The 24,313-nt window shown below is 41.4% G+C and overlaps 1 protein-coding gene across 1 annotated transcript in view; it reads right to left on the bottom strand.

The window, feature by feature from the left end:
* LOC121383623 overlaps positions 1 to 24,313 on the bottom strand; it is a 42,873-nt gene that overhangs the window by 11,530 nt on the left and 7,030 nt on the right. Inside the window, exons 4-6 of the mRNA XM_041513716.1 lie at positions 18,060 to 18,151; positions 16,104 to 16,232; positions 11,148 to 11,205 (exon numbers count right to left, since the gene is read on the bottom strand). Coding sequence (XP_041369650.1) covers positions 11,201 to 11,205; positions 16,104 to 16,232; positions 18,060 to 18,151 — 226 coding nt within the window. The 3' untranslated portion in view covers positions 11,148 to 11,200. The remainder of the gene's footprint in view (positions 1 to 11,147; positions 11,206 to 16,103; positions 16,233 to 18,059; positions 18,152 to 24,313) is intronic.

Genomic DNA, 24,313 nt, shown 5'->3' with positions numbered 1-24,313 from the left:
AAGCAGAAATGGCTCGGATCTCATGTGGTTTAACAGAGAAATTCCGTAACACATGATCACCCGCCATCTCATATGCTAGCTTGATGGTAGCTGCTATCCATCGAGACAAAGCATTTTTTGTGACATCACCCGGCCTAATGGTATAAGAAATAAACAATCTCTTTTTACCCTGCCGCCGGTTTTTCGTACGCTGCAAATAATACTTCAATGCTCTCACCGGGCAAAGAAGTCTATCCGAGTTATCAGATGACAGTGTACGAGATAAACTGTGAATGACAGTAGGTGGAAACTCTTCCCCTGGAGACTGGTTTTTAGCAACAAAGATAGGGTCGGTACGTAAAGTGACAGACCCGTCCGAATTGTAATCAACCAAGTCATGCAAAAAAGCATGTATCTCACTGATCCGACGACAAGCTGCCAGTGAAACCAGAAACAGAGTCTTCCACGTCAAGGCACGAAGACTAGCAAACCTCAACGGCTCATAAGGCGCACCCTTAAGAGCATGCAACACCAGAAAGACATTCCATTTCGGAATAATGGAAGGTCGTTCAACCGTGGATTGTAATGATTTAAGTAAATCATGCAACACCAAGTTGGTAGAAAAGTCACGACATCCACACTGTTTAAGAGTAGTGAAAATCGCAGCTCTGTGACTTTTCACTGTCATGACTTTAAGTTTCCTTTCTTGGACCAACGCCAGAAAGTACTCCGCTAAATCGTTGACAGTAGGCGATAAGGGATCGAAATCCCGTGCGTTCGCCCAACGAACCCACATACGCCAGTGACACTGATAAACCGACTCGGTAGATTTGCGCTTTGTTGAAGAGACGAGATGCGCAATTCTTGTCGAAAAACCTCTGCGTCGCAAGGAAGCCCTGATAACCTCCACGCGTGAAACCGGAAGACCTCCGGCTTCGGATGCCACACCGTCTGACTCAGTCGCTGGCTGAGTAGATCGGACAACACTGGTAATCGGAACGGGACTGCCACTAACAGTGACAGGAGCTGTGGAAACCAGGGCTGCGCCACCCACAGAGGAGCTATCAACGTCACGTGACAAGGTTCCTGGACCACTTTGGTCAACACCTTGCCGAGTAAGACAGGAGGAGGGAAGGCATAAAAATCCAGTCCCGTCCAATCCATACTTAACGCGTCGTACTCCAACGCCAATGTGTCCGGTACCGGGGACACGAACACCGGCAATTGGTTGTTCAACCGTGTGGCAAACATGTCCACCTGTGGACTGCCCCACACCCGAAGAACCGCTGCGACCACCCCTTTGTTCAACATCCACTCCGTCTGAACAGGGGTATGTCGACTGAGGGCATCTGCTAACACATTCACCGATGAAGGAATGTGTTTCGCCCACAGAGTGGTCCCTAGTTGGTCGCAGAATTCCAAAATCGCAAGAGCTTTGCGACCCAAAGTCTCCGATTTGGTTCCACCCCAACGATTGAGATATGCCACTACCGACGTATTGTCGCATCTCAACAGAATTCGACGGTGTCGAAGAACACACCGGAAATGAAGACAGGCACGATGCACTGCCTCCATCTCCAAACAGTTGATATGAAGCTTCCTCTCGGAGAGATTCCATACCCCTGAAATGTGTTGATCCAACAGATGCGCCCCGTACCTGTGCAGCGACGCATCCGTGAACAGGATCAGATCCGGAGCAGGGGGGTGCAACGGAACCAATAGGGACATGCACTTGTCCGACAGGCACTCCTGTATCGGATGAGTGAACCATGGGCCCAGAGGCACTATCGTGTCCCAATTGTGACCGTCCCACCGTGGGGACAAATGCCACTGGAGTGGTCGTTTGAATCGTCTGAACCGCACGATCAATGAGGCCAGAGATTCGAGGTGGCCCAACACCACGTGGAGAGATCGTACCGTAGTACTTTGCTCCCCCATCAAACGTCGCGCCGACGTTTGGAAATTGTGGATACGCGCATCGGTGGGACGAACCGACGCTACCACAAGATCGAAGACCACTCCGAGATATGTGAAAATCTGAGCCGGCGTTAACTCCGATTTCACCCAATTGGGAATAAAACCCAATTGGAGGATCGTGTCCAAAACCAACCCGACATTGGTCTGACACTCCTGTTGCGACGAAGCTGGGATCAACCAATCGTCCAGATAGGTAAGCATTCGAACCCCTAACAAATGAACATGACCTACCACCGCTTTTACCACACGTGTAAAAGCATGGGGACTCGTCGCCAAACCGAACGGAAGCACACGAAACTCGTACGCTTTCCCGTCGAACAGGAAGCGCAGAAACTTCCAAAATGCCTTGTGCACCGGGACATGGAGGTATGCGTCTTTCAGATCGATCGACACAGCCCACTCCCCAATTTGAAGCAGGTTCCGGACCGAATGAACCGTTTCCATTTTCATGGAAGGAACATCGACGTAGACGTTCAGTGGCTTCAAATTTAGGATTGGTCTCCATTCCCCATTTTTCTTCCGGGCGAAGAAAAGATGAGAAAAAATCCCGGAGTGTCCAGACTGACTCTCTGGATGGCCCCTTTGTCGAGAAACTCGGCAATCATACTCTCCACTAAAACGCGCCGATCCGCGGACGGTAACGGCGGCATTCTCGGAGTGGAAGTAAGAGGGGGGCTCGAAGAAAAGGGTATTTTGTAACCGTGTCGAACGACCGACAGAACCCAGGGGTCGAGACCAGGCAGCTTGCACCAATTTCGAAGGAAATGGCGGAGCCTGCCCCCCACGGGTATGGTTGCTAACGGTACCTCCGAAAGCAACTGCCGATCGTTCACGTACCCTCACCCCAACCGCTTACCACCCGTAGGCGCAACGCCTTTGGTAGACTGAGAACGGAACGCAGTACGACGTTTGCGTCCTCGCTTAGCGGAAGACGGGTTGTTACCTGGTTGCCTCCTAGTGTCAGGAACCCTAGGGATCTGAGCCGACTGTAAAAAAGCAGCCTTTTTTACAGGAGGAGGCTTGAACCCCGAAAACGTGGACCGACGTTTACCAGAGGTTGAGGGTCGAGTGTTCGGGACTGGTCGCGACAAATCCTTGTCTAGGACAATATTAAAATCGGGACCGAAAAGTAAATTTTCCCGTACCGAACGTGTACGAAAAAACGTCTTCGCAACGTTTGACGCACTCAAACCCGCCAGGTAATGGTCACGCCGTAACAAAAGACTGTTCGCAAACAATCGGCTAGATAACTGAGCGATATGCTTAGAGGCTTTTGACGCAGCCTCCAAACAGCCTTTCGCCATCGCGGGAAGGCTCTCGACAGCCTTATCCAAGCCAAATAGGAACGTACCTAAATGGTTATTAACCTGAAACATCGACTTAGCCAGCCGTTCGAACGATTCCAGATCCGCGATTGGCAATGACACATGCGGCGATGGGGAACAAGCGGCTCGGACACTAGCGGGAACGACCGCCGGATGTTCGAGAAAATCCGCCCCCAACGTCTCATAGGAGTCGGCACGAAAAATGCGCGCTCCCGTTAGAATTTTCCCCGTAGGCAGTGCCGTTGGGTACTCATCAACACCCACTCCCAGGATACGATCACTGCCAGTGATCAACACATCAATGTCACAAAGTGAACTGTGCGCCTCCTGTGCAAGTGGTAAACCCGACTCCTCATGAGGAGTGACCAAATTCAAAGAACGGTTCCCGAAGGAGACACCCTTGAATGTAGGCTGGGCCTCAACCTGAGGTATAGCGTCCCCGCATACCTGTCGGACCTGGTCCCTGACAAAAGCCAGAACCGCCGGATAATCGCACTCCTCCTCTACCTCCGAACCGAAGTGAGAGAGAGCTGGGTCAGCGACAGAATCCGGTCCAACCGACGCTTCCTCTGAAGCCAGGTCACTGTCCACTGGATCCCGAAGATCGATATGGACTCCTCCCCCTAATCGAGACGCCCCTGGGGCAGCGTCTCCCGAGACGGAAACAATAGGAACCGAACGACAATCCCTAACTGCATCGTCAAACTGCTGTCGAGACGCAGTTTCTGCTGGTTTTGGCGGAAAACCAGGGGGGGGGGGGGGGGGGGAATGGGAGCCGCACCCGTCGGTCCCGTCTGCGAAAGCAATGATCCCAAATGAGGCGAAGCATTCAAAAATTCCACAAAACTCCGAAACAACGTTTCCTGAAAACCTAACGGTCGTTCCTGCGCCAAGTGCGGAACGGTCGGAGTTTGCGGCCACAGAGTACCCCCAACCGAGGGGTATCTGCGCGAACCTCGTCCTCTATCGAGTAAAGTCGAAGAGGTAGGGACCAAAGACGGTGCAAACTGTGAGGAGATGTCCGTTGCTACCGAAGTCACCGGACCCTTGGGGTAAACATATGCAAACGGAGGACCCAAACGGGATGAGTCCTCCACCCAACGGTAAACATCGGTCGGGATGCCATCAGAGACGGATCCCGGCATCGGAACAACTGGCTCAGTTCAAAGCAAACTGGCAGAACTCTCCTCGGGCCTTGAGAATGCTGAGGTGCCGAAGCGACTGTCAGCAATCGAAGGCAAAGTCGGGGCCACCTGCTCTGCGGACGAAGCAGTGGACCTATGCACAACGGAGTGCATGTGCTCGGTAACCGATGAAGTCGTCAAAACCGGTGCCGCGACGACTCCACCCTGCCCCCCTTCTGTTTGTAAAGGTAACCGTAACGACGATGGCGACGCCCGCGACGAAGCCACACAAACAGAGGAAGGCGCCGTCACTAACGAAGACGGCTCACGTACCACGGTCACAATAGGAGCCCAGGGGGGCGCTCCCGAAGTATCTGTAACTGTACTCGTAACACGGACCGAAGAAGAAACACCCTTGTGTTTCCCCCCTTTCCGGACACTTTTCGAAGTGTCTACAGACTTATGGGACCTACCCACTAAGTCCGACTTGCCGACTACTGCCGAAGCAGACGACAAGATTTTGCTGGTACCCGAAACCTGAGTCTGCGAACCGAACCGAACCCACTGGTCAGGAGACCACGTGGCGCAGATCTCACACTGACGGTCTTGAGAACAAGACCGACAGTCCGGACACAACACGTGTGTGTCTTTACGTCGTAAAAGAAATGGACAACCATCTCGCGCACAAACTTTCCGTGCCCTAGCTGTCAACGAACTCGCGTCGGACATGGTAAATTCAACACAGAATTCCCAACTACCAACCGTATGTCAAGTTCAACCAAAAAAACAAACACAAAATTACAAGTAAAGAAAACTTTTTGCCAAAGCTTAACAGGTGTTAACAGGTGGACTGCAGAATTGAGAATGAAGTTACAGGTAGCCCGTGCAAGGATAGCATTGCGCATATCCGGCAAGGGAGAGAATTCTGCAGTGTGTAGGTATGACTCAGGTTGAATAGCATATTTGTTGTGCTAGCACAGTAAGTTGAATAAGACTATAGCAGAATGTCTGTTGGCACAGAGTGGTCACAGACGTATCAATCATAGACAGTAAACAGTTAAACACAGATGGCTTTTTCACTGAATAACATTCACATAAAATAGCAGAATGTCTGTTGGCACAGAGTGGTCACAGACGTATCAATCATAGACAGTAAACAGTTAAACACAGATGGCTTTTTCACTGAATAACATTCACATAAAATAGCAGAATGTCTGTTGGCACAGAGTGGTCACAGACGTATCAATCATAGACAGTAAACAGTTGAACACAGATGGCTTTTTCACTGAATAACATTCACATAAAATAGCAGAATGTCTGTTGGCACAGAGTGGTCACAGACGTATCAATCATAGACAGTAAACAGTTGAACACAGATGGCTTTTTCACTGAATAACATTCACATAAAATAGCAGAATGTCTGTTGGCACAGAGTGGTCACAGACATATCAATCATAGACAGTAAACAGTTAAACACAGATGGCTTTTTCACTGAATAACATTCACATAAAATAGCAGAATGTCTGTTGGCACAGAGTGGTCACAGACGTATCAATCATAGACAGTAAACAGTTAAACACATATGGCTTTTTCACTGAATAACATTCACATAAAATAGCAGAATGTCTGTTGGCACAGAGTGGTCACAGACGTATCAATCATAGACAGTAAACAGTTAAACACAGATGGCTTTTTCACTGAATAACATTCACATAAAATAGCAGAATGTCTGTTGGCACAGAGTGGTCACAGACATATCAATCATAGACAGTAAACAGTTGAACACAGATAGCTTTTTCACTGAATAACATTCACATAAAATAGCAGAATGTCTGTTGGCACAGAGTGGTCACAGACGCATCAATCATAGACAGTAAACAGTTGAACACAGATGGCTTTTTCACTGAATAACATTCACATAAAATAGCAGAATGTCTGTTGGCACAGAGTGGTCACAGACGCATCAATCATAGACAGTAAACAGTTGAACACAGATGGCTTTTTCACTGAATAACATTCACATAAAATAGCAGAATGTCTGTTGGCACAGAGTGGTCACAGACGTATCAATCATAGACAGTAAACAGTTGAACACAGATGGCTTTTTCACTGAATAACATTCACATAAAATAGCAGAATGTCTGTTGGCACAGAGTGGTCACAGACATATCAATCATAGACAGTAAACAGTTAAACACAGATGGCTTTTTCACTGAATAACATTCACATAAAATAGCAGAATGTCTGTTGGCACAGAGTGGTCACAGACATATCAATCATAGACAGTAAACAGTTAAACACAGATGGCTTTTTCACTGAATAACATTCACATAAAATAGCAGAATGTCTGTTGGCACAGAGTGGTCACAGATGTATCAATCATAGACAGTAAACAGTTGAACACAGATGGCTTTTTCACTGAATAACATTCACATAAAATAGCAGAATGTCTGTTGGCACAGAGTGGTCACAGACGTATCAATCATAGACAGTAAACAGTTAAACACAGATGGCTTTTTCACTGAATAACATTCACATAAAATAGCAGAATGTCTGTTGGCACAGAGTGGTCACAGACGTATCAATCATAGACAGTAAACAGTTGAACACAGATGGCTTTTTCACTGAATAACATTCACATAAAACAGCAGAATGTCTGTTGGCACAGAGTGGTCACAGACATCAATCATAGACAGTAAACAGTTAAACACAGATGGCTTTTTCACTGAATAACATTCACATAAAATAGCAGAATGTCTGTTGGCACAGAGTGGTCACAGACGTATCAATCATAGACAGTAAACAGTTGAACACAGATGGCTTTTTCACTGAATAACATTCACATAAAATAGCAGAATGTCTGTTGGCACAGAGTGGTCACAGACATATCAATCATAGACAGTAAACAGTTAAACACAGATGGCTTTTTCACTGAATAACATTCACATAAAATAGCAGAATGTCTGTTGGCACAGAGTGGTCACAGACGTATCAATCATAGACAGTAAACAGTTAAACACAGATGGCTTTTTCACTGAATAACATTCACATAAAATAGCAGAATGTCTGTTGGCACAGAGTGGTCACAGACGTATCAATCATAGACAGTAAACAGTTAAACACAGATGGCTTTTTCACTGACTAACATTCACATAAAATAGCAGAATGTCTGTTGGCACAGAGTGGTCACAGACGTATCAATCATAGACAGTAAACAGTTAAACACAGATGGCTTTTTCACTGAATAACATTCACATAAAATAGCAGAATGTCTGTTGGCACAGAGTGGTCACAGACGTATCAATCATAGACAGTAAACAGTTAAACACAGATGGCTTTTTCACTGACTAACATTCACATAAAATAGCAGAATGTCTGTTGGCACAGAGTGGTCACAGACGTATCAATCATAGACAGTAAACAGTTAAACACAGATGGCTTTTTCACTGAATAACATTCACATAAAATAGCAGAATGTCTGTTGGCACAGAGTGGTCACAGACATATCAATCATAGACAGTAAACAGTTGAACACAGATGGCTTTTTCACTGAATAACATTCACATAAAATAGCAGAATGTCTGTTGGCACAGAGTGGTCACAGACGTATCAATCATAGACAGTAAACAGTTAAACACAGATGGCTTTTTCACTGAATAACATTCACATAAAATAGCAGAATGTCTGTTGGCACAGAGTGGTCACAGACGTATCAATCATAGACAGTAAACAGTTAAACACAGATGGCTTTTTCACTGAATAACATTCACATAAAATAGCAGAATGTCTGTTGGCACAGAGTGGTCACAGACATATCAATCATAGACAGTAAACAGTTAAACACAGATGGCTTTTTCACTGACTAACATTCACATAAAATAGCAGAATGTCTGTTGGCACAGAGTGGTCACAGACATATCAATCATAGACAGTAAACAGTTAAACACAGATGGCTTTTTCACTGAATAACATTCACATAAAATAGCAGAATGTCTGTTGGCACAGAGTGGTCACAGACATATCAATCATAGACAGTAAACAGTTAAACACAGATGGCTTTTTCACTGAATAACATTCACATAAAATAGCAGAATGTCTGTTGGCACAGAGTGGTCACAGACGTATCAATCATAGACAGTAAACAGTTGAACACAGATGGCTTTTTCACTGAATAACATTCACATAAAATAGCAGAATGTCTGTTGGCACAGAGTGGTCACAGACGTATCAATCATAGACAGTAAACAGTTAAACACAGATGGCTTTTTCACTGAATAACATTCACATAAAATAGCAGAATGTCTGTTGGCACAGAGTGGTCACAGACGTATCAATCATAGACAGTAAACAGTTGAACACAGATGGCTTTTTCACTGAATAACATTCACATAAAATAGCAGAATGTCTGTTGGCACAGAGTGGTCACAGACGTATCAATCATAGACAGTAAACAGTTAAACACAGATGGCTTTTTCACTGAATAACATTCACATAAAATAGCAGAATGTCTGTTGGCACAGAGTGGTCACAGACGTATCAATCATAGACAGTAAACAGTTGAACACAGATGGCTTTTTCACTGAATAACATTCACATAAAATAGCAGAATGTCTGTTGGCACAGAGTGGTCACAGACATCAATCATAGACAGTAAACAGTTAAACACAGATGGCTTTTTCACTGAATAACATTCACATAAAATAGCAGAATGTCTGTTGGCACAGAGTGGTCACAGACGTATCAATCATAGACAGTAAACAGTTGAACACAGATGGCTTTTTCACTGAATAACATTCACATAAAATAGCAGAATGTCTGTTGGCACAGAGTGGTCACAGACGTATCAATCATAGACAGTAAACAGTTAAACACAGATGGCTTTTTCACTGAATAACATTCACATAAAATAGCAGAATGTCTGTTGGCACAGAGTGGTCACAGACGTATCAATCATAGACAGTAAACAGTTAAACACAGATGGCTTTTTCACTGAATAACATTCACATAAAATAGCAGAATGTCTGTTGGCACAGAGTGGTCACAGACGTATCAATCATAGACAGTAAACAGTTAAACACAGATGGCTTTTTCACTGAATAACATTCACATAAAATAGCAGAATGTCTGTTGGCACAGAGTGGTCACAGACGTATCAATCATAGACAGTAAACAGTTAAACACAGATGGCTTTTTCACTGAATAACATTCACATAAAATAGCAGAATGTCTGTTGGCACAGAGTGGTCACAGACGTATCAATCATAGACAGTAAACAGTTAAACACAGATGGCTTTTTCACTGAATAACATTCACATAAAATAGCAGAATGTCTGTTGGCACAGAGTGGTCACAGACGTATCAATCATAGACAGTAAACAGTTAAACACAGATGGCTTTTTCACTGAATAACATTCACATAAAATAGCAGAATGTCTGTTGGCACAGAGTGGTCACAGACGTATCAATCATAGACAGTAAACAGTTGAACACAGATGGCTTTTTCACTGAATAACATTCACATAAAATAGCAGAATGTCTGTTGGCACAGAGTGGTCACAGACGTATCAATCATAGACAGTAAACAGTTAAACACAGATGGCTTTTTCACTGAATAACATTCACATAAAATAGCAGAATGTCTGTTGGCACAGAGTGGTCACAGACGTATCAATCATAGACAGTAAACAGTTAAACACAGATGGCTTTTTCACTGAATAACATTCACATAAAATAGCAGAATGTCTGTTGGCACAGAGTGGTCACAGACATATCAATCATAGACAGTAAACAGTTAAACACAGATGGCTTTTTCACTGACTAACATTCACATAAAATAGCAGAATGTCTGTTGGCACAGAGTGGTCACAGACGTATCAATCATAGACAGTAAACAGTTAAACACAGATGGCTTTTTCACTGAATAACATTCACATAAAATAGCAGAATGTCTGTTGGCACAGAGTGGTCACAGACGTATCAATCATAGACAGTAAACAGTTAAACACAGATGGCTTTTTCACTGAATAACTTTCACATAAAATAGCAGAATGTCTGTTGGCACAGAGTGGTCACAGACGTATCAATCATAGACAGTAAACAGTTGAACACAGATGGCTTTTTCACTGAATAACATTCACATAAAATAGCAGAATGTCTGTTGGCACAGAGTGGTCACAGACGTATCAATCATAGACAGTAAACAGTTAAACACAGATGGCTTTTTCACTGAATAACTTTCACATAAAATAGCAGAATGTCTGTTGGCACAGAGTGGTCACAGACATATCAATCATAGACAGTAAACAGTTAAACACAGATGGCTTTTTCACTGAATAACTTTCACATAAAATAGCAGAATGTCTGTTGGCACAGAGTGGTCACAGACGTATCAATCATAGACAGTAAACAGTTAAACACAGATGGCTTTTTCACTGAATAACTTTCACATAAAATAGCAGAATGTCTGTTGGCACAGAGTGGTCACAGACGTATCAATCATAGACAGTAAACAGTTAAACACAGATGGCTTTTTCACTGAATAACTTTCACATAAAATAGCAGACATGTATGCAGGTGCTTGGTGGGGGGATAATGTTTATTATAAATACTATTGCTCAGAGCAAATTGGGTTTTTTAAAATACATTTTCCAATGGAACATGACATGAACCCCTAGAAATTTAGCTTGCCAGTTTAGGCTCCCTGCATAATCTCCTGCACAAACACTTGGATATAAATTCTTACGTCTCCCAGTCCTATGCGATCTCCACCCATCTCCTGTGTATCAATCAGCAGAATCACTCTGCAATAAATCAAACATTAAAAAACACAAAATGGTTTATCAAATTATTTATTTCAATAAATCAATGATCAACATTTGCACAAGTATTTAAAGAGGAATCATTTTTGTTCAAAAATTGTTTGTCTAATTAAAAATGTATGCCAGCTAGCATGTAATAACTTAATAATTGTGAACGACTCTTAAAGGTAGGGTCAACTCAAACATGAGCTATATGTGTTGGAAAGATGCACACCCGGACCACCAACACATACTGACACTAACAAATGAAAAATGCATAATTTTAGAGTTAATAAAAAACATGATTATTCCTGCTAACTGGGGGCAGCCATTTTGTTTCGTTTTTGTGACGTCCGGTGGTATAGCTTGAGGACGAAGTGACGTCAGCTCCGCCCATCTCCTCTATGCACTGTGTAAACAAACGCTCTAATTTACGACAAGGCGCTTCGCTTTCATCAACCTGACTTGTAAAAAAACATAAATGACTTGATAGTATAATAAACTATTTAACTAAATATATTTCAATTTGCATTAATAGAACGAAATGAAGTTATAGTATTTTTCTTTTTTAAAAAACCAAAGAAAAAATGCATATTATTAGGCCTAATGGTAGAGCTAAAATTGCCACTCACGATACCCCAGTAATACTTTTGGGACGACGTAATTGGTCAGTTTTGTGATTTTAGATGGGAAAGTCTACTTAATCAAGGGTTTTACAGAATTACTTACAGTAATAAAGCAGGGCGGTTGGTAATGTCCATTACGATTTGAGGGATATCCGTGCAGTTATCACACAATACCCTGTGATCTTAATAAAAGAGGCACATCTTTTTAGTGTGTCTAGATACAGTGTCTGGGGACCGTCTAAATATACACCTGCCAATCAGGAACCACAGGTACAGGCCACAGAAAGAAAAGACCAATTAACCAAGAAAACACTCCGATTATTATTTCAGGACATGGGTTAATATAAGTACAAAACATACAGTTATTTCAACACTTTGACAATGGTGGTTTATTTTGTATTGAAAAATAAACCACATATACACGTTGCTGTTTTTTAAAAAACCAAAGAAAAAATGCATATTATTAGGCCTATTGGTAGGGTACGTTCGAGCAAAAATTACCACTCACGATACCCCAGTGATACTTTTGGGACGACGTAATTGGTCAGTTTTGTGATTTTAGACAGGAAAGTCTATTTAATCAAGGGTTTTACAGAATTACTTACAGTAATAAAGCAGGGCGGTTGGTAATGTCTATTACGATTTGAGGGATATCCGTGCGGTTATCACACAATACCCTGTGATCTTAATAAAAGAGGCACATCTTTTTAGTGTGTCTAGATACAGTGTCTGGGGACCGTCTAAATATACACCTGCCAATCAGGAACCACAGGTACAGGCCACAGACAGAAAAGACCAATTAACCAAGAAAACACTCCGATTATTATTTCAGGACATGGGTTAATTTATGTACAAAACATAATACAGTTATTTCAACACTTTGACAATGGTGGTTTATTTTGTATTGAAAAATAAACCACATATACACATTGCTGTAGTTTTTTTTTAAATCCAAAGAAAAAATGCATATTATTAGGCCTATTGGTAGAGTACGTTCAAGCAAAAATTACCACTCACGATACCCCAGTGATACTTTTGGGACGACGTAATTGGTCAGTTTTGTGATTTTAGATGTGAATGTCTACTTAATCAAGGGTTTTACAGAATTACTTACAGTAATAAAGCAGGAAGGCTAGTCCATTACGATTTGAGGGATATCCGTGTGGTTATCACACAATACCCTGTGATCTTAATACAAGAGGCACTTCTTTTTAGTGTGTCTGGGGACCATCTAAATATACACCTGCCAATCAGGAACCACAGGTACAGGCCACGGAAAGAAAAGACCAATTAACCAAGAAAACACTCCGATTATTATTTCAGGACATGGGTTAATTTAAGTACAAAACATAATACAGTTATTTCAACACTTTGACAATGGTGGTTTATTTTGTATTAAAAAATAATATATAATTGTTGCTGGCTTACTGGGATGGCTATTATTATTACAGAACATTGCGATGCATCCGCAAAAATCAGGTATGTTTTGTTTGTTCAATTCGAAAACTAATTCCTGACGTGACACATTAGGTATTATGTGACTACCAGCTCGCCAGAGGGCGTATTCACTGGGATGGTACAAAATGGTTGCGCCCATTATATATAATAGCCGTCACATTTAACCATTTTATCAATTAACTATACAATTATATTTGTAGATATAATTGTCCCCTCCTTTAAGTCTTAAAGAAAAATTCCATAATAGTGAAAAGAAATTTATAATATTTTAACTTTTGTATGCAACATGTAAAATGATTTGAAGTGAAATACCCGTCTGTCCCATCATCGTTTGTGTAGAGAGCCGCTTGCTCTTGAACACTGGCTCTACTTTCAACACAACTGCTGGACAGGTCCACACACCTGATGCCCTGAAAGTGGTAAAATGTATCATACTTTATCATGTACAGAAAATTGGCTATGGATTTTGTATTTCTACTATACTAAAATACAGACCCATTAACATAATGTCATTTGCACAGTGGTTGTTTAGGGGAGTGAGTTTTCCTTTGATTTTTGTCTTTTGTTGGGGAGGTGATTGTGGCTTTTGTGAATATTAGAAATTTTCCAAAACATTTTTTTTTCAATTACCCTAGATCAGTGTGACAATGTCACGGATGGGGTGCCTTGAATCACTGACTTACAGTGTTTGTAACATACTCATGTACGTACATATTCATATCCATACACTCATATCTAATTTATACATACATAAACATGTTTTCACAGATATACACATATATTGTCAGTGATTTAAATGTACCAACTTATTTTGTTACTCATGCCTCAGTAAGTTTTGATCGGAGGAGAAAAGAAAGAAAGAAAGAATGAAAGAAAGAAAGAAACCCCCCCAAAAAAAAACGAAGAGGAAAAAAGATGAAAATGCAGAAACATTAAAGAATAAATGAACGAGTGGGATTTGTTGTTTTGTTTTGTTTTGTTTTTTGATGGAGTAGAAATACTGGTAAAAAAAATGAGTACAGTTAGCAGACAGACATTTTACTGAATTTGTGTATCTTGTTTTCCTTTTTACAAATAAAAAGATCAGCAGTCATTAAATTGTTCATACTCACAATTTTTTAAATAAATGTATTTCTCTATTTCAAATTTCCTTTTTAAAATAACTTTTATAGTATTAATACATAAATTTGTTTCAAGCGTTTTCATGGTGTAAATATAATATTTAATTTTAATTGTTAACCAGTATACAGTTTTTAACCAAATCAGTATCTATCATCCAAAAGATAACTACATTTTTATTAAGTGAAGTGTGTGAACTCCTTTTTGTTAAATATCCAATGTTTTAAAAAAAGATTTTACAGCATTCATTAGCAATGCATAATATAAAATATTAATTTTATGTTATATTTTTGGGTGAAAGTTTCAAATTCAAAAAGGTTTCCTTGTTCATCAAGTAAGTCGTTATTGACAATAATTCCTTTGTTAATAAACTCCTCTATAAAAATGGTTTATTATTTTTAATATATTCGTATTATACCAAATATTAAGTCCCTGGATATCTTTGTGTTTTGTAATGTTTGGTTTTGTTGAACTAGTACCCAGCTATATAAGGCATCTCTCCAAACCACATTTGTTATATATTCTTTTTTCATTACATTAAAATAATCTCCATATATAATGAGATCTTAAGTGTTTAAACCAGTAGTGGATTCAGATAGTGTAATCCATTTTGTGGTTTCCTTGCCTGCATCCTCTTTCAAGCTTAAATGTTTCTGATATTTAACCAGGGAAAACAATGGAACAAGCGAAGAACAAGAAGAAAGTTAGTACACAGATTGTATTTTTTACAAGACTAAACTGTAACTAAGGTCGATGACAGTCACTTTTCGCACCCTTGTTTTGGCGTCATACATAATAAATATAGCATATCTTACCATAATTTCACTTGAAATCCATATTTCGTAAAAGGTACAATTTTTTAATCACAAGATTTTCTTCAAACATATTCAGGTGCATTAGTAATGTTCAAACAAAAAAAATTCAATAGCAATTTTGCATTGGAATTTTTCCAGCATTCTTAAAACGGAAATGTCATGCACCCAATTTATGGTTATTTTAAGGAGATGTAAAGTGACATCATTCAAATTCAAAATTAGCTATATTATTACAATGCTTCGCCACATTAAAATAAAAACTGGTCTACTAGCCTTGACCCCTGTCATATTTCTATAACAAGCAGACAACACTATTTACAGGTCTTTAATTTACAGGTTTTTAATTTTTCATAATTCTGGACAAAATATTAAGTTTTAAAAGATGAAAGAAATAAAAAGTACCTTTTGTCAAATATATCATATCAAAATATTACCGTTGGATATGTTTTATTTATCGAGTATCAAGTCAAAACAAGGGTGTGAAAAGTGACTATCGTCAAAATGTAGTGTGTACAGAACAGTAGCAGACAATCAAATTATAGGAGATAAACATCAGCTGACCGTGACAGAAAATAGTTTGTAACTCTATTTATTTATTCTGGTTCATTAATTTTCTTATGTAACCATTGATTAAATGTGTCCGAAGTTCTACAATCGTATGTTTTGATTTAATTGTCAACAGTGTGTTAGCATTTAAAGGCTGACCCAAACCCCAAAAAGATGGCCATGTCTAGCCAATTCACTCCTTTTTGCTCCACGGATTAGAAATAGTTCCAACATTGAACACGTTTTTAGCCAAGGTAGAATGGAGATAAACATCACCTGACGTCAGATGATGTTTATCTCCTAAGTGATCCAGTTATACTGTGATAGCACAAATTACCCAGTAGTCTGACAGCAATGTTTCTCCCAAGAGGAAGAAGTTCATAGACAGGAACTTTCTTCACCAATCTCCGTTTGATGAACTGTCGATTAATAAGAATTTCAATCCACCACCAAGCACAACAGAAACCTATATGTGTAAGACAAAATAAACAGTATCGAAAATTAGTGAATAAGAGAAGAAACCCACAGCTGTCACATATACCACTCATCCCAATTAACAGTAAGTGGCATTTTGTTACATAGATTCTCACAGTGTATGACATACCTTGGCCTTTGATATATTAGCTCTGATTTTGTAAAAATGCTTGTTAACATATAAATACTTTATTGGTGAAAATAGCAGTTCAATTTGCCACTTCAACAGTTTGTTTGTTTTGTTTAACGACACTACTAGAGCATACTGATTAATTAATCATTGGATGTCAAACATTTAGTAATTTTGACATATAGTGTTAGAGAGGAAACCCACTACATTTTCAGGCCCTAATCTAGAATTGAAAAAGTAGAAGAAGTGATTTCTATCTTCCCAGAAGAAAGGGACGAAGTTTAATAAAAATAGGCAAAGTGAACATTTATCGGTACATTTTGTAATGTTTTGCCATTTTCCACGTTCAATCGAAAAAATTCCAAATTGTACACTCGGCTCTAATCATAATATTTCAATATAAAATACTATTTCCGGTAATAAAGTTTAAACAAAACAGTTACATGTTTCATTAAAAATGTGATATTAATAAGTAGTTAATGTGCCGATATGCTAAAATTAAATATTAATTAGTATTTTCTGGTATAACTGAAATGAATGTGGTCAAGGATTAACAACAATTGACTGGTCACAGCACACTGCGCAACACGCATCACTTTGAGAAACAATAGCCTGGTTATGGATTTATCTGAAGAATGTCAACATTAGACTACGACATGTATTTAATCTCTTCACAGCAGAAACTGGCATGAGTATTAACATTTTTGATAATTTTTAATTTTGATAATAAATTGAACACGGTAAATCATTTCATCAAATCAATTGGTCATTAAAATGCACGTGTGCAGAAACAATTTCCCGTTAATATGCAGGTTCGCACTTACTCGAGGATACAGTCTGACGCCAAAGAAACACACTGTCTGACATATGGTGACAAGATGCCAAGTGAGCTGTGACAATAAACAAGTTGGGATCTTGACGTCTGTTGTGTGATTTCGTGTTTGAAATCCGATTAGGTCCACAATATTACAGCGACTTCCGACTTCTCACTACTGCTAATAACTCATCGACTTAGTCGAGTTTCAGCGAAGAAAACGCTCATTTCACCGGCAAGATTAGGGCCTGCATTTTTCCATTAGTAGCAAGGGATCTTTTATATACACCAACCCACAAACAGGATAACACATACCACAGCCTTTGATATACCAGTCGTGGTGCACTGGCTGGCACGAGAAATGGCGGAGATTGATCCTAGACCAACCGCACATTAAGCAAGTGCTTTACCACTGGGCTACATCCCAATCCCTTCAACAGAGATGCATAATAAACATGTAATTAAAATATGCAGTAAATTTTGGTTAATAAAATCTGACTGATCCTACATAATATTAAATGGTCATGTGTTGCAATAAATATAAAAGATATGAATTAAATACTTAGGAGTATATTTTATAATACTTAATCACACGGCTCAAACTTAAGAATTTTCTTTTTTTAATTGCCATGGATGGCAGTTTTGAGCCTGCCTGTTTTTGCAGAAAATAAATATGACTGAAAGGTTATTTTGTTGCATGTAGATATGTTTCAAATGTACAAATGTTAAATACTGGTAGATAATGTACACCAGATATATTAATTTTGCTGTTGCTGAGGAGTTTTAAAGATGGCAGTAATTTTTACCCTCGACAATTTATATCTCAATGATGGCAATTGCCGTCATTCAGTTTGAGCATTGTAATCAAAACCAACCAGAGTTTGTATTTTTCAGAAATTTTTCTTCACACCTTTGCTGAGATTCATATTTCAAAATGTCTTCAGGGATCCAAGCTGTATCACTGGAACTTCAAACATATGCAAACTTAAGTACAATATTATACAATATTAACTACAGTATATACTCGCTTATAAGTTGAAAGTCAAGTTTTTAGCATCAAAATATTATAAAAAATTAGTCAAAGAAAAAAGTAAAAAAACATGACACAATTTTTATGTGTTAACCCGATCTCGGATCGTATCGACCTCATAATGATTATGCGGCTGAATATTTTTGGAACAGTGCGCACTGAACAATACGTTCTATCTTCCAGAAATAGTATTACTTAATAAAAATGCATGTATTTACTTACAATAATGAAAAGTTGTTTGCATTCTTGAAATCTGTCAAGTTGGTTTTACAAACAAATTTGATATGTGCTGACAAACAAACACCGACTTTAAAAACTTGCCTGGCAATGCAACAACTGCAGCCCTATTACTTGGCCTATCAATAGCCTCACAACAGACAGTGTGTCTTTGTTCAAATAAACTGTGTGCTGTGATGGAGGCCCTTGGTAAGCCGGAAAAGTGACCAGCTTGTTAATTTTAATTAAGCACAAAAAATAAGCCTTTGTTTAATAATCCACATATCACTGATGTCAGACCCAGGCATGTGTAGGAAACATCCTGATCCCGTTCTCGTGTTATAAATTTGAAAATGAGTCTAAAATTCTGAATATTAAGTAGATAGCAGTGGCTTGTTTTTATTGGCTGTGTAATTAAGTAATAATAGTGCTAAATATTAAGCAGACAAAAACAACTTGTAATTATTAGTTGGCTAATTAATTCAGTGATGTGATGTTGCATAATGTGGGTCCATACTGATAAATATTATTAGTTTGTATTCTGTCATGAATACTGTTTGTAAATTTATATTTCACTCAATAAAGACGTACATACAAATATGCTGAAATGTAAACGAAGTTTGTATGATGCAGCATTTAACCTTTCTGACTACTGCAGGCGAGATAGCTCGCCCGACGTCTCAATATATAGTGCATTCCCCAATTCATATTTCCCACCGTTTTGCACACAACACTCACCAGAAATTATTTATTAACAGGAAACAGAAGACAACTCAGCTTCCTGTGTCTTTAGATTTTGGTTTTTTAATGGAAAATACCTTGGAATTTTTAGTTAAAAAAATGGTTTTCGGCAAGTATTTTTGCTTGATAATAATGGCGGCACATCGCAGTAATTTTCAGGAATCAATAGTTGATTGTGACATCTAATTTGATAATAAATTTGATTGATTTACCAACAAACAAAACCACCAAATATTGGGATAGGAATCATAGTTCCTTGTTTTTTTAATTCTGGTCAGAAAGCCACGGTTATTGGGAATAATGGGCATAAATACTGGACAGCTGGCCACAAATGCCCGTAAGTAAATGTGACTTTTTCAATTTTTTTCCTAATTAACATTAACTGATCTAAAATATAAAAATTAGAAAAATACACGAAAATAATACTTACAGATTCAAATATGAACTAGAGAAAACTTGGAGTGTTTTCTCTTTTATGGATACATTACCTGTCCTCAAACAAGTGCAGCATTCAAAAGATGGTGGTGGGTGCTGTAGATGCTTCTGATAACTCCCCAAGACCAGATAGAGGCCGACTAGTGGAAGAATTAGGCCAACCATGGTAAGCCCTCCTTCAGGGGATGCCCGTCACAGACCAATGCAGGTGATGTTAGTAACAACAACCAGAATGGTGGCATCCGTCAGCAGTGGCAGGTACGGCTCCTAGAACACATGGACCAGGAGGCAGAAAGCCACATCTCATGCTGGTTCTGACAGGGTGGGAAGACATAGCCAACAGGGATGCAGGTGTTAGGTAACCCCCGACGTATTGAAGTGTTAGTAATAACAAGCGACAACTTAATGAGGTGCATCCGTCAGAACATTGAACTGAACAAGCCCCCCGAGTGTTTTCTGTCTAATATACCAAAGAACCAGTGCAGGGTAAAAGTTATCGAGACAAAAGTTCAGGCACCAGTGCAATCCTCACCTGTCGATTCTTTGGACATCTCGGTATGTAGCCCAGAATCCGACAGACATCAACGACGACGAGGACGGCTTGTATTCACCAGAGTCTGCGCAGCAACAACTGGACCCAGATGATGGAACCCCTCAACGTCGCCTGTGGAGATATCCCTCAGATAATAGTTAGCAAATATGAAGTCCGTAGCCCAGAAACAACCGGTTAGAATGTGCTGAATGGGTGTGTTGCAGTGCAGGGACCTTGTGGCAGCCAAAGCATGGAATTCATGCAGATTAGTAGCAGATGGAGCAGGCAAACCCTCTTTCTGATAGGCAGACAGGATAGAAGACCGAATCCAGGTGGCCACCATGTTCTTAGTAATATCCGTCAACCGACTCTGGTTACAGGAGAGGAAAAGTCTCTTGCGGTGTTGACGAAAAGATCTTGTTCTCTCGATGTAATGGTGCAGGGCTCTGACAGGACACAAAGCCAAGTCCTCAACGTCCGCTGGACCGACAACAGAGGAGAGGGCCTGCACAACATATGAACGAGGCACTTGGTCAGGTAACTGGTTCTTTGCCACAAAGTTCATGAGTAACCCCAAGGTCACCGCACGACGATCTCGGTGAAAATGCACCAAGTCCACATCAAGAGCATGGAGTTCCGAGACATGGGCAGCCGTGGCAAATCCAAGTAAAAACACCGTCTTCTGAGTCAAGTCTTGCAAAGAAGATGATTCGATCGGCTCATAAGGTGCGGTCGACAATGCTCGTAACACAAGATTCAAGTCCCATTTTGGTGGGTGAAAATGGTGAACTTGATCTTCAAGGCGAAATCCCTTGATTATCTTATGGATCTCAGGAATACTCGATAACTTCGTTCCAGTAGCGACATCACAAACAGTAGCGATGACCAAAACATATCCAGCAATGGTAGACCCCTTCAATTTTAAGGAGTTACATAGATACAGCAAAAAATCAGCTAGACAAGGTATTCGAATCGTCTGAGGTTTGAGTTTCTGCCGAACACACCATCGGTGAAAACAAAGCCATCTGACGTTGTAAGCCGCAGTAGTGGGTGATCTGTGAGCTTTCAAAATGGCTGCCGTGGACTGAGAAGAAAACCCTTTCTTACTGAAACTCTTGGTGATAATGTCCACGCATGCAGTTTGAACAACTGAGGACGTGGATGGTGTAGTCTTGACGTGGGATGCAGCAACAGATGATCCCAGTCTGGCAGAGGTAGTGGATGCGGATCGGTAAGACGGATGAGATCTGGATACCACACCCTGGATGGCCACCTCGGAGCAATGAGTAGCAGACAACAAGTGTACAGCTGAAACCTCTGTAGCACCCTGGGAAGGAGGATGGGTGGAGGAAAAACATACGCATACATCCGTTCCCAGCTGATGGCCAAGGCGTCGAGATCTGACACCGGAGACACGTAAACCTTCAACTGATGGTTGAATCGTGTTGCGAAGAGGTCGATGTTTGGTGTCCAAAGTTTGTCGCATTCCCATCGAAACACTTCCGGATGGAGCATCCATTCTGTCGACTGTGGAGACGACGGGCGAGACAGCGTATCGGCTAACACATTGGAGACCCCTGGAATATGGCAAGCCTGAAGTTGAAGAGGAATGTCGTCGACCAACTTGTAAAGACGATAAGTCAACTGCAACAGACTGCTGGAGTGTGTTCCGCCCTGGCGATTGATGTAAGCCGCTGCAGTGATACTGAGAGAGGCCCCTGTCAACATCTGTTGCCAATAAAGGATTGCGTTGTAGACCGCCAACAACTTCAACAGGTTGATGTGGAGTCTGACTTCGCCAGGAGACCCCGAGGTAGTCTGGTCGCTGAGATGGGCTCCCCAACCTTCTAGTGACGCATCGACGAACAGGTGATGAGTGGCTTGGAAGGGCCGCATAGAGACTCCTTCTAAGACATTCGATCGGAGTTGCCACCACTGCAGGCTGGACCGGAGATTGTCTGGGAGAGAGATGATCAAGTCCAGACTGTTGAAGCGAACAAACGGATTGAGAAACATCTGCAACCGCCAGAGCTGTAGACGACCTCTGAGTGTCAAATCCTGGGCTGAAGTGAGGAGACCCAGGAGACTCTGCCAACCGTGGAAGGACATCGGAGCAGTTAAGGCCCTGGAAACCATGGTTTGGATCTTCTCCCAACGGTCGAGAGGAATTTGAACTAGACCCAGGTCGGGTCGAAGACAGGCTCCTATGAATTGTAGAGACTGCGTGGGAGTCAGCTGAGATTTCTCGATGTTGATGATCCAACCTAGACGCTTGAGAAAGTCCATGATGAAGGCAACGTGTGCAGTAAGCCATGTCTTGCTCTGACACTTCATCAGGCAATCGTCGAGGTACGGGTAAAAGGATATACCTCTGTGATGCAGGAAGCGGGACATCAGAGCCATAAATCTGGTGAACAGCCATGGCGCCACGTATATTCCAAAAGGCAGTACTGTTCATTCATAGTGACAACCCTGTAGTACAAACCTCAGGTAGCGATGGTAATCGGCATGTATCAGGACATGAAGATAGGCATCCTTGAGATCCAGCGAAGCAAGCCATCCCCTGGTTGTACTACAGCAAGGACATCTCGCTCTGTCAACATTTTGAAGGCCAGTGGAGGAAGCAGGTAGTGGTTGTTGAAAAACGCCATGTTGTGAATCATCCGCAGATCTTCTTCAGAACGAGAAAGATGTCCAAGTAAAAGCCCGGTGTGAGGCGTAACTCCGGGATGCTGCGAACGGCCCCCTTCTCCAGATGTTTGTTGACAGAATCCTGCAGTACCTTGACGTCCGACACGGAATGTAGAGGTTCTCGAGGTGAAGTGGTCAAGGGAGGTACAGAAGACAATTGCAGACGATACCCGGTCTTCAAGACTGACATGACAAATGGATCATGGCAAAGAGTCTCCCAATTCCGCCAATAACGGCGAAGTTGACTTCCGACAATGGATGTTTCGACCGGCATGTTGCACACCGGAAGCGTCAAAACCAAGTCGTTGTTCTGAGTCATGGTCAGGGACGGGCGAAGGTCGAGACAATCTGAGAAGTTCAAAATTTGCTGGCTGGCATCAACATCGGCCAGGTTTCCCTTGGGTCCGAGCGGGTGGACCGGATGGTCGTCTGTCCGGGAAACGTCGAGAAGGTTGACCGCGAAATGAACCTCTCCAACGTTTAAATGGCGGTTGTGTAGCAAATCTAGATTTGCGCTTAGTGGACTCCAAAGTTGAAATGAGCTGCAATGCCTTAACAGTTGCCGTCGACTGTTGGTCCTTATCACTGGCCGCAACAATGTCAGAAACTTTGCCTGCAAACAACTTCGTTGCAGACCACGGTTGTGATAACAGCTGTTTCTTATGCTGGAAATCCAACGTAGACTTCTTAAGATAGGCTTGACGACAATACTGCATTAACATCATGGACATACAGGTAACCGAGGAAGTTAAAAAGGCCAGCATCTGCGCCGATTGCTGAAACAGCGCATAGCACCGTGCATCCTTTGCCCGAGTGGCCATAGCCGCAATGAAAACGTCCAAGTAAGATAAGACATATAGGCAACATCTTTGGGCGGTATCCATAGCTTGAACCTGCTTGTCCGTCAAATCCACTATTGACGACTTCCCAAGATGGTGAACATCCTCATCCAATGATGGAGCCACATCTTTAAATGGCATATCAAAAACCGGATACATACGGTGAGTCCAAGACGGAAAAGCGACAAAGGATACCGTCTCCTTAAAAGTGCGGTCTAAATCCGCCGCCACCTCAGATATTAAGGTACCGGCTGCCAAGGAACAGATGTCCACATCCTCTGGTGGGACATCAGTTGCAATCATCGGTGTCTGTCCCTTCTTGGACGGTGTTGGTGGATGCGGCAAAGACGGCAACATGTCGTAGACGGCCGCCAAACAATCCCTAATCGTCATATGGTCCATAGAGTCGGGCTCATCAATGATAGAAGCCGCTGGTGCGTCATCACCAAAGTCTCATAGAACTCAAGCACAGGCAAACCGATCCGCCGTAACAGAGGCCGCAGGTGAACCGGAATGTGGACAGTCCCGTTTAGACCCCTCGGTGGCCTTGGAGGCCACATCAACTGAAGATCTGCGATGACAATCCATGGAACCCGTAGGAAGCCGTACAGAATGGCAACGGTCCCGACTCCGATGCACCGAAGA

This window comes from Gigantopelta aegis, chromosome 10, assembly GCF_016097555.1.
Source record: "Gigantopelta aegis isolate Gae_Host chromosome 10, Gae_host_genome, whole genome shotgun sequence".
Classification (NCBI taxonomy): Eukaryota; Metazoa; Mollusca; class Gastropoda; order Neomphalida; family Peltospiridae; genus Gigantopelta; species Gigantopelta aegis.
Note: the sequence above shows the minus strand (reverse complement) of the source record. Positions and strands in the feature narration are given on the sequence as shown.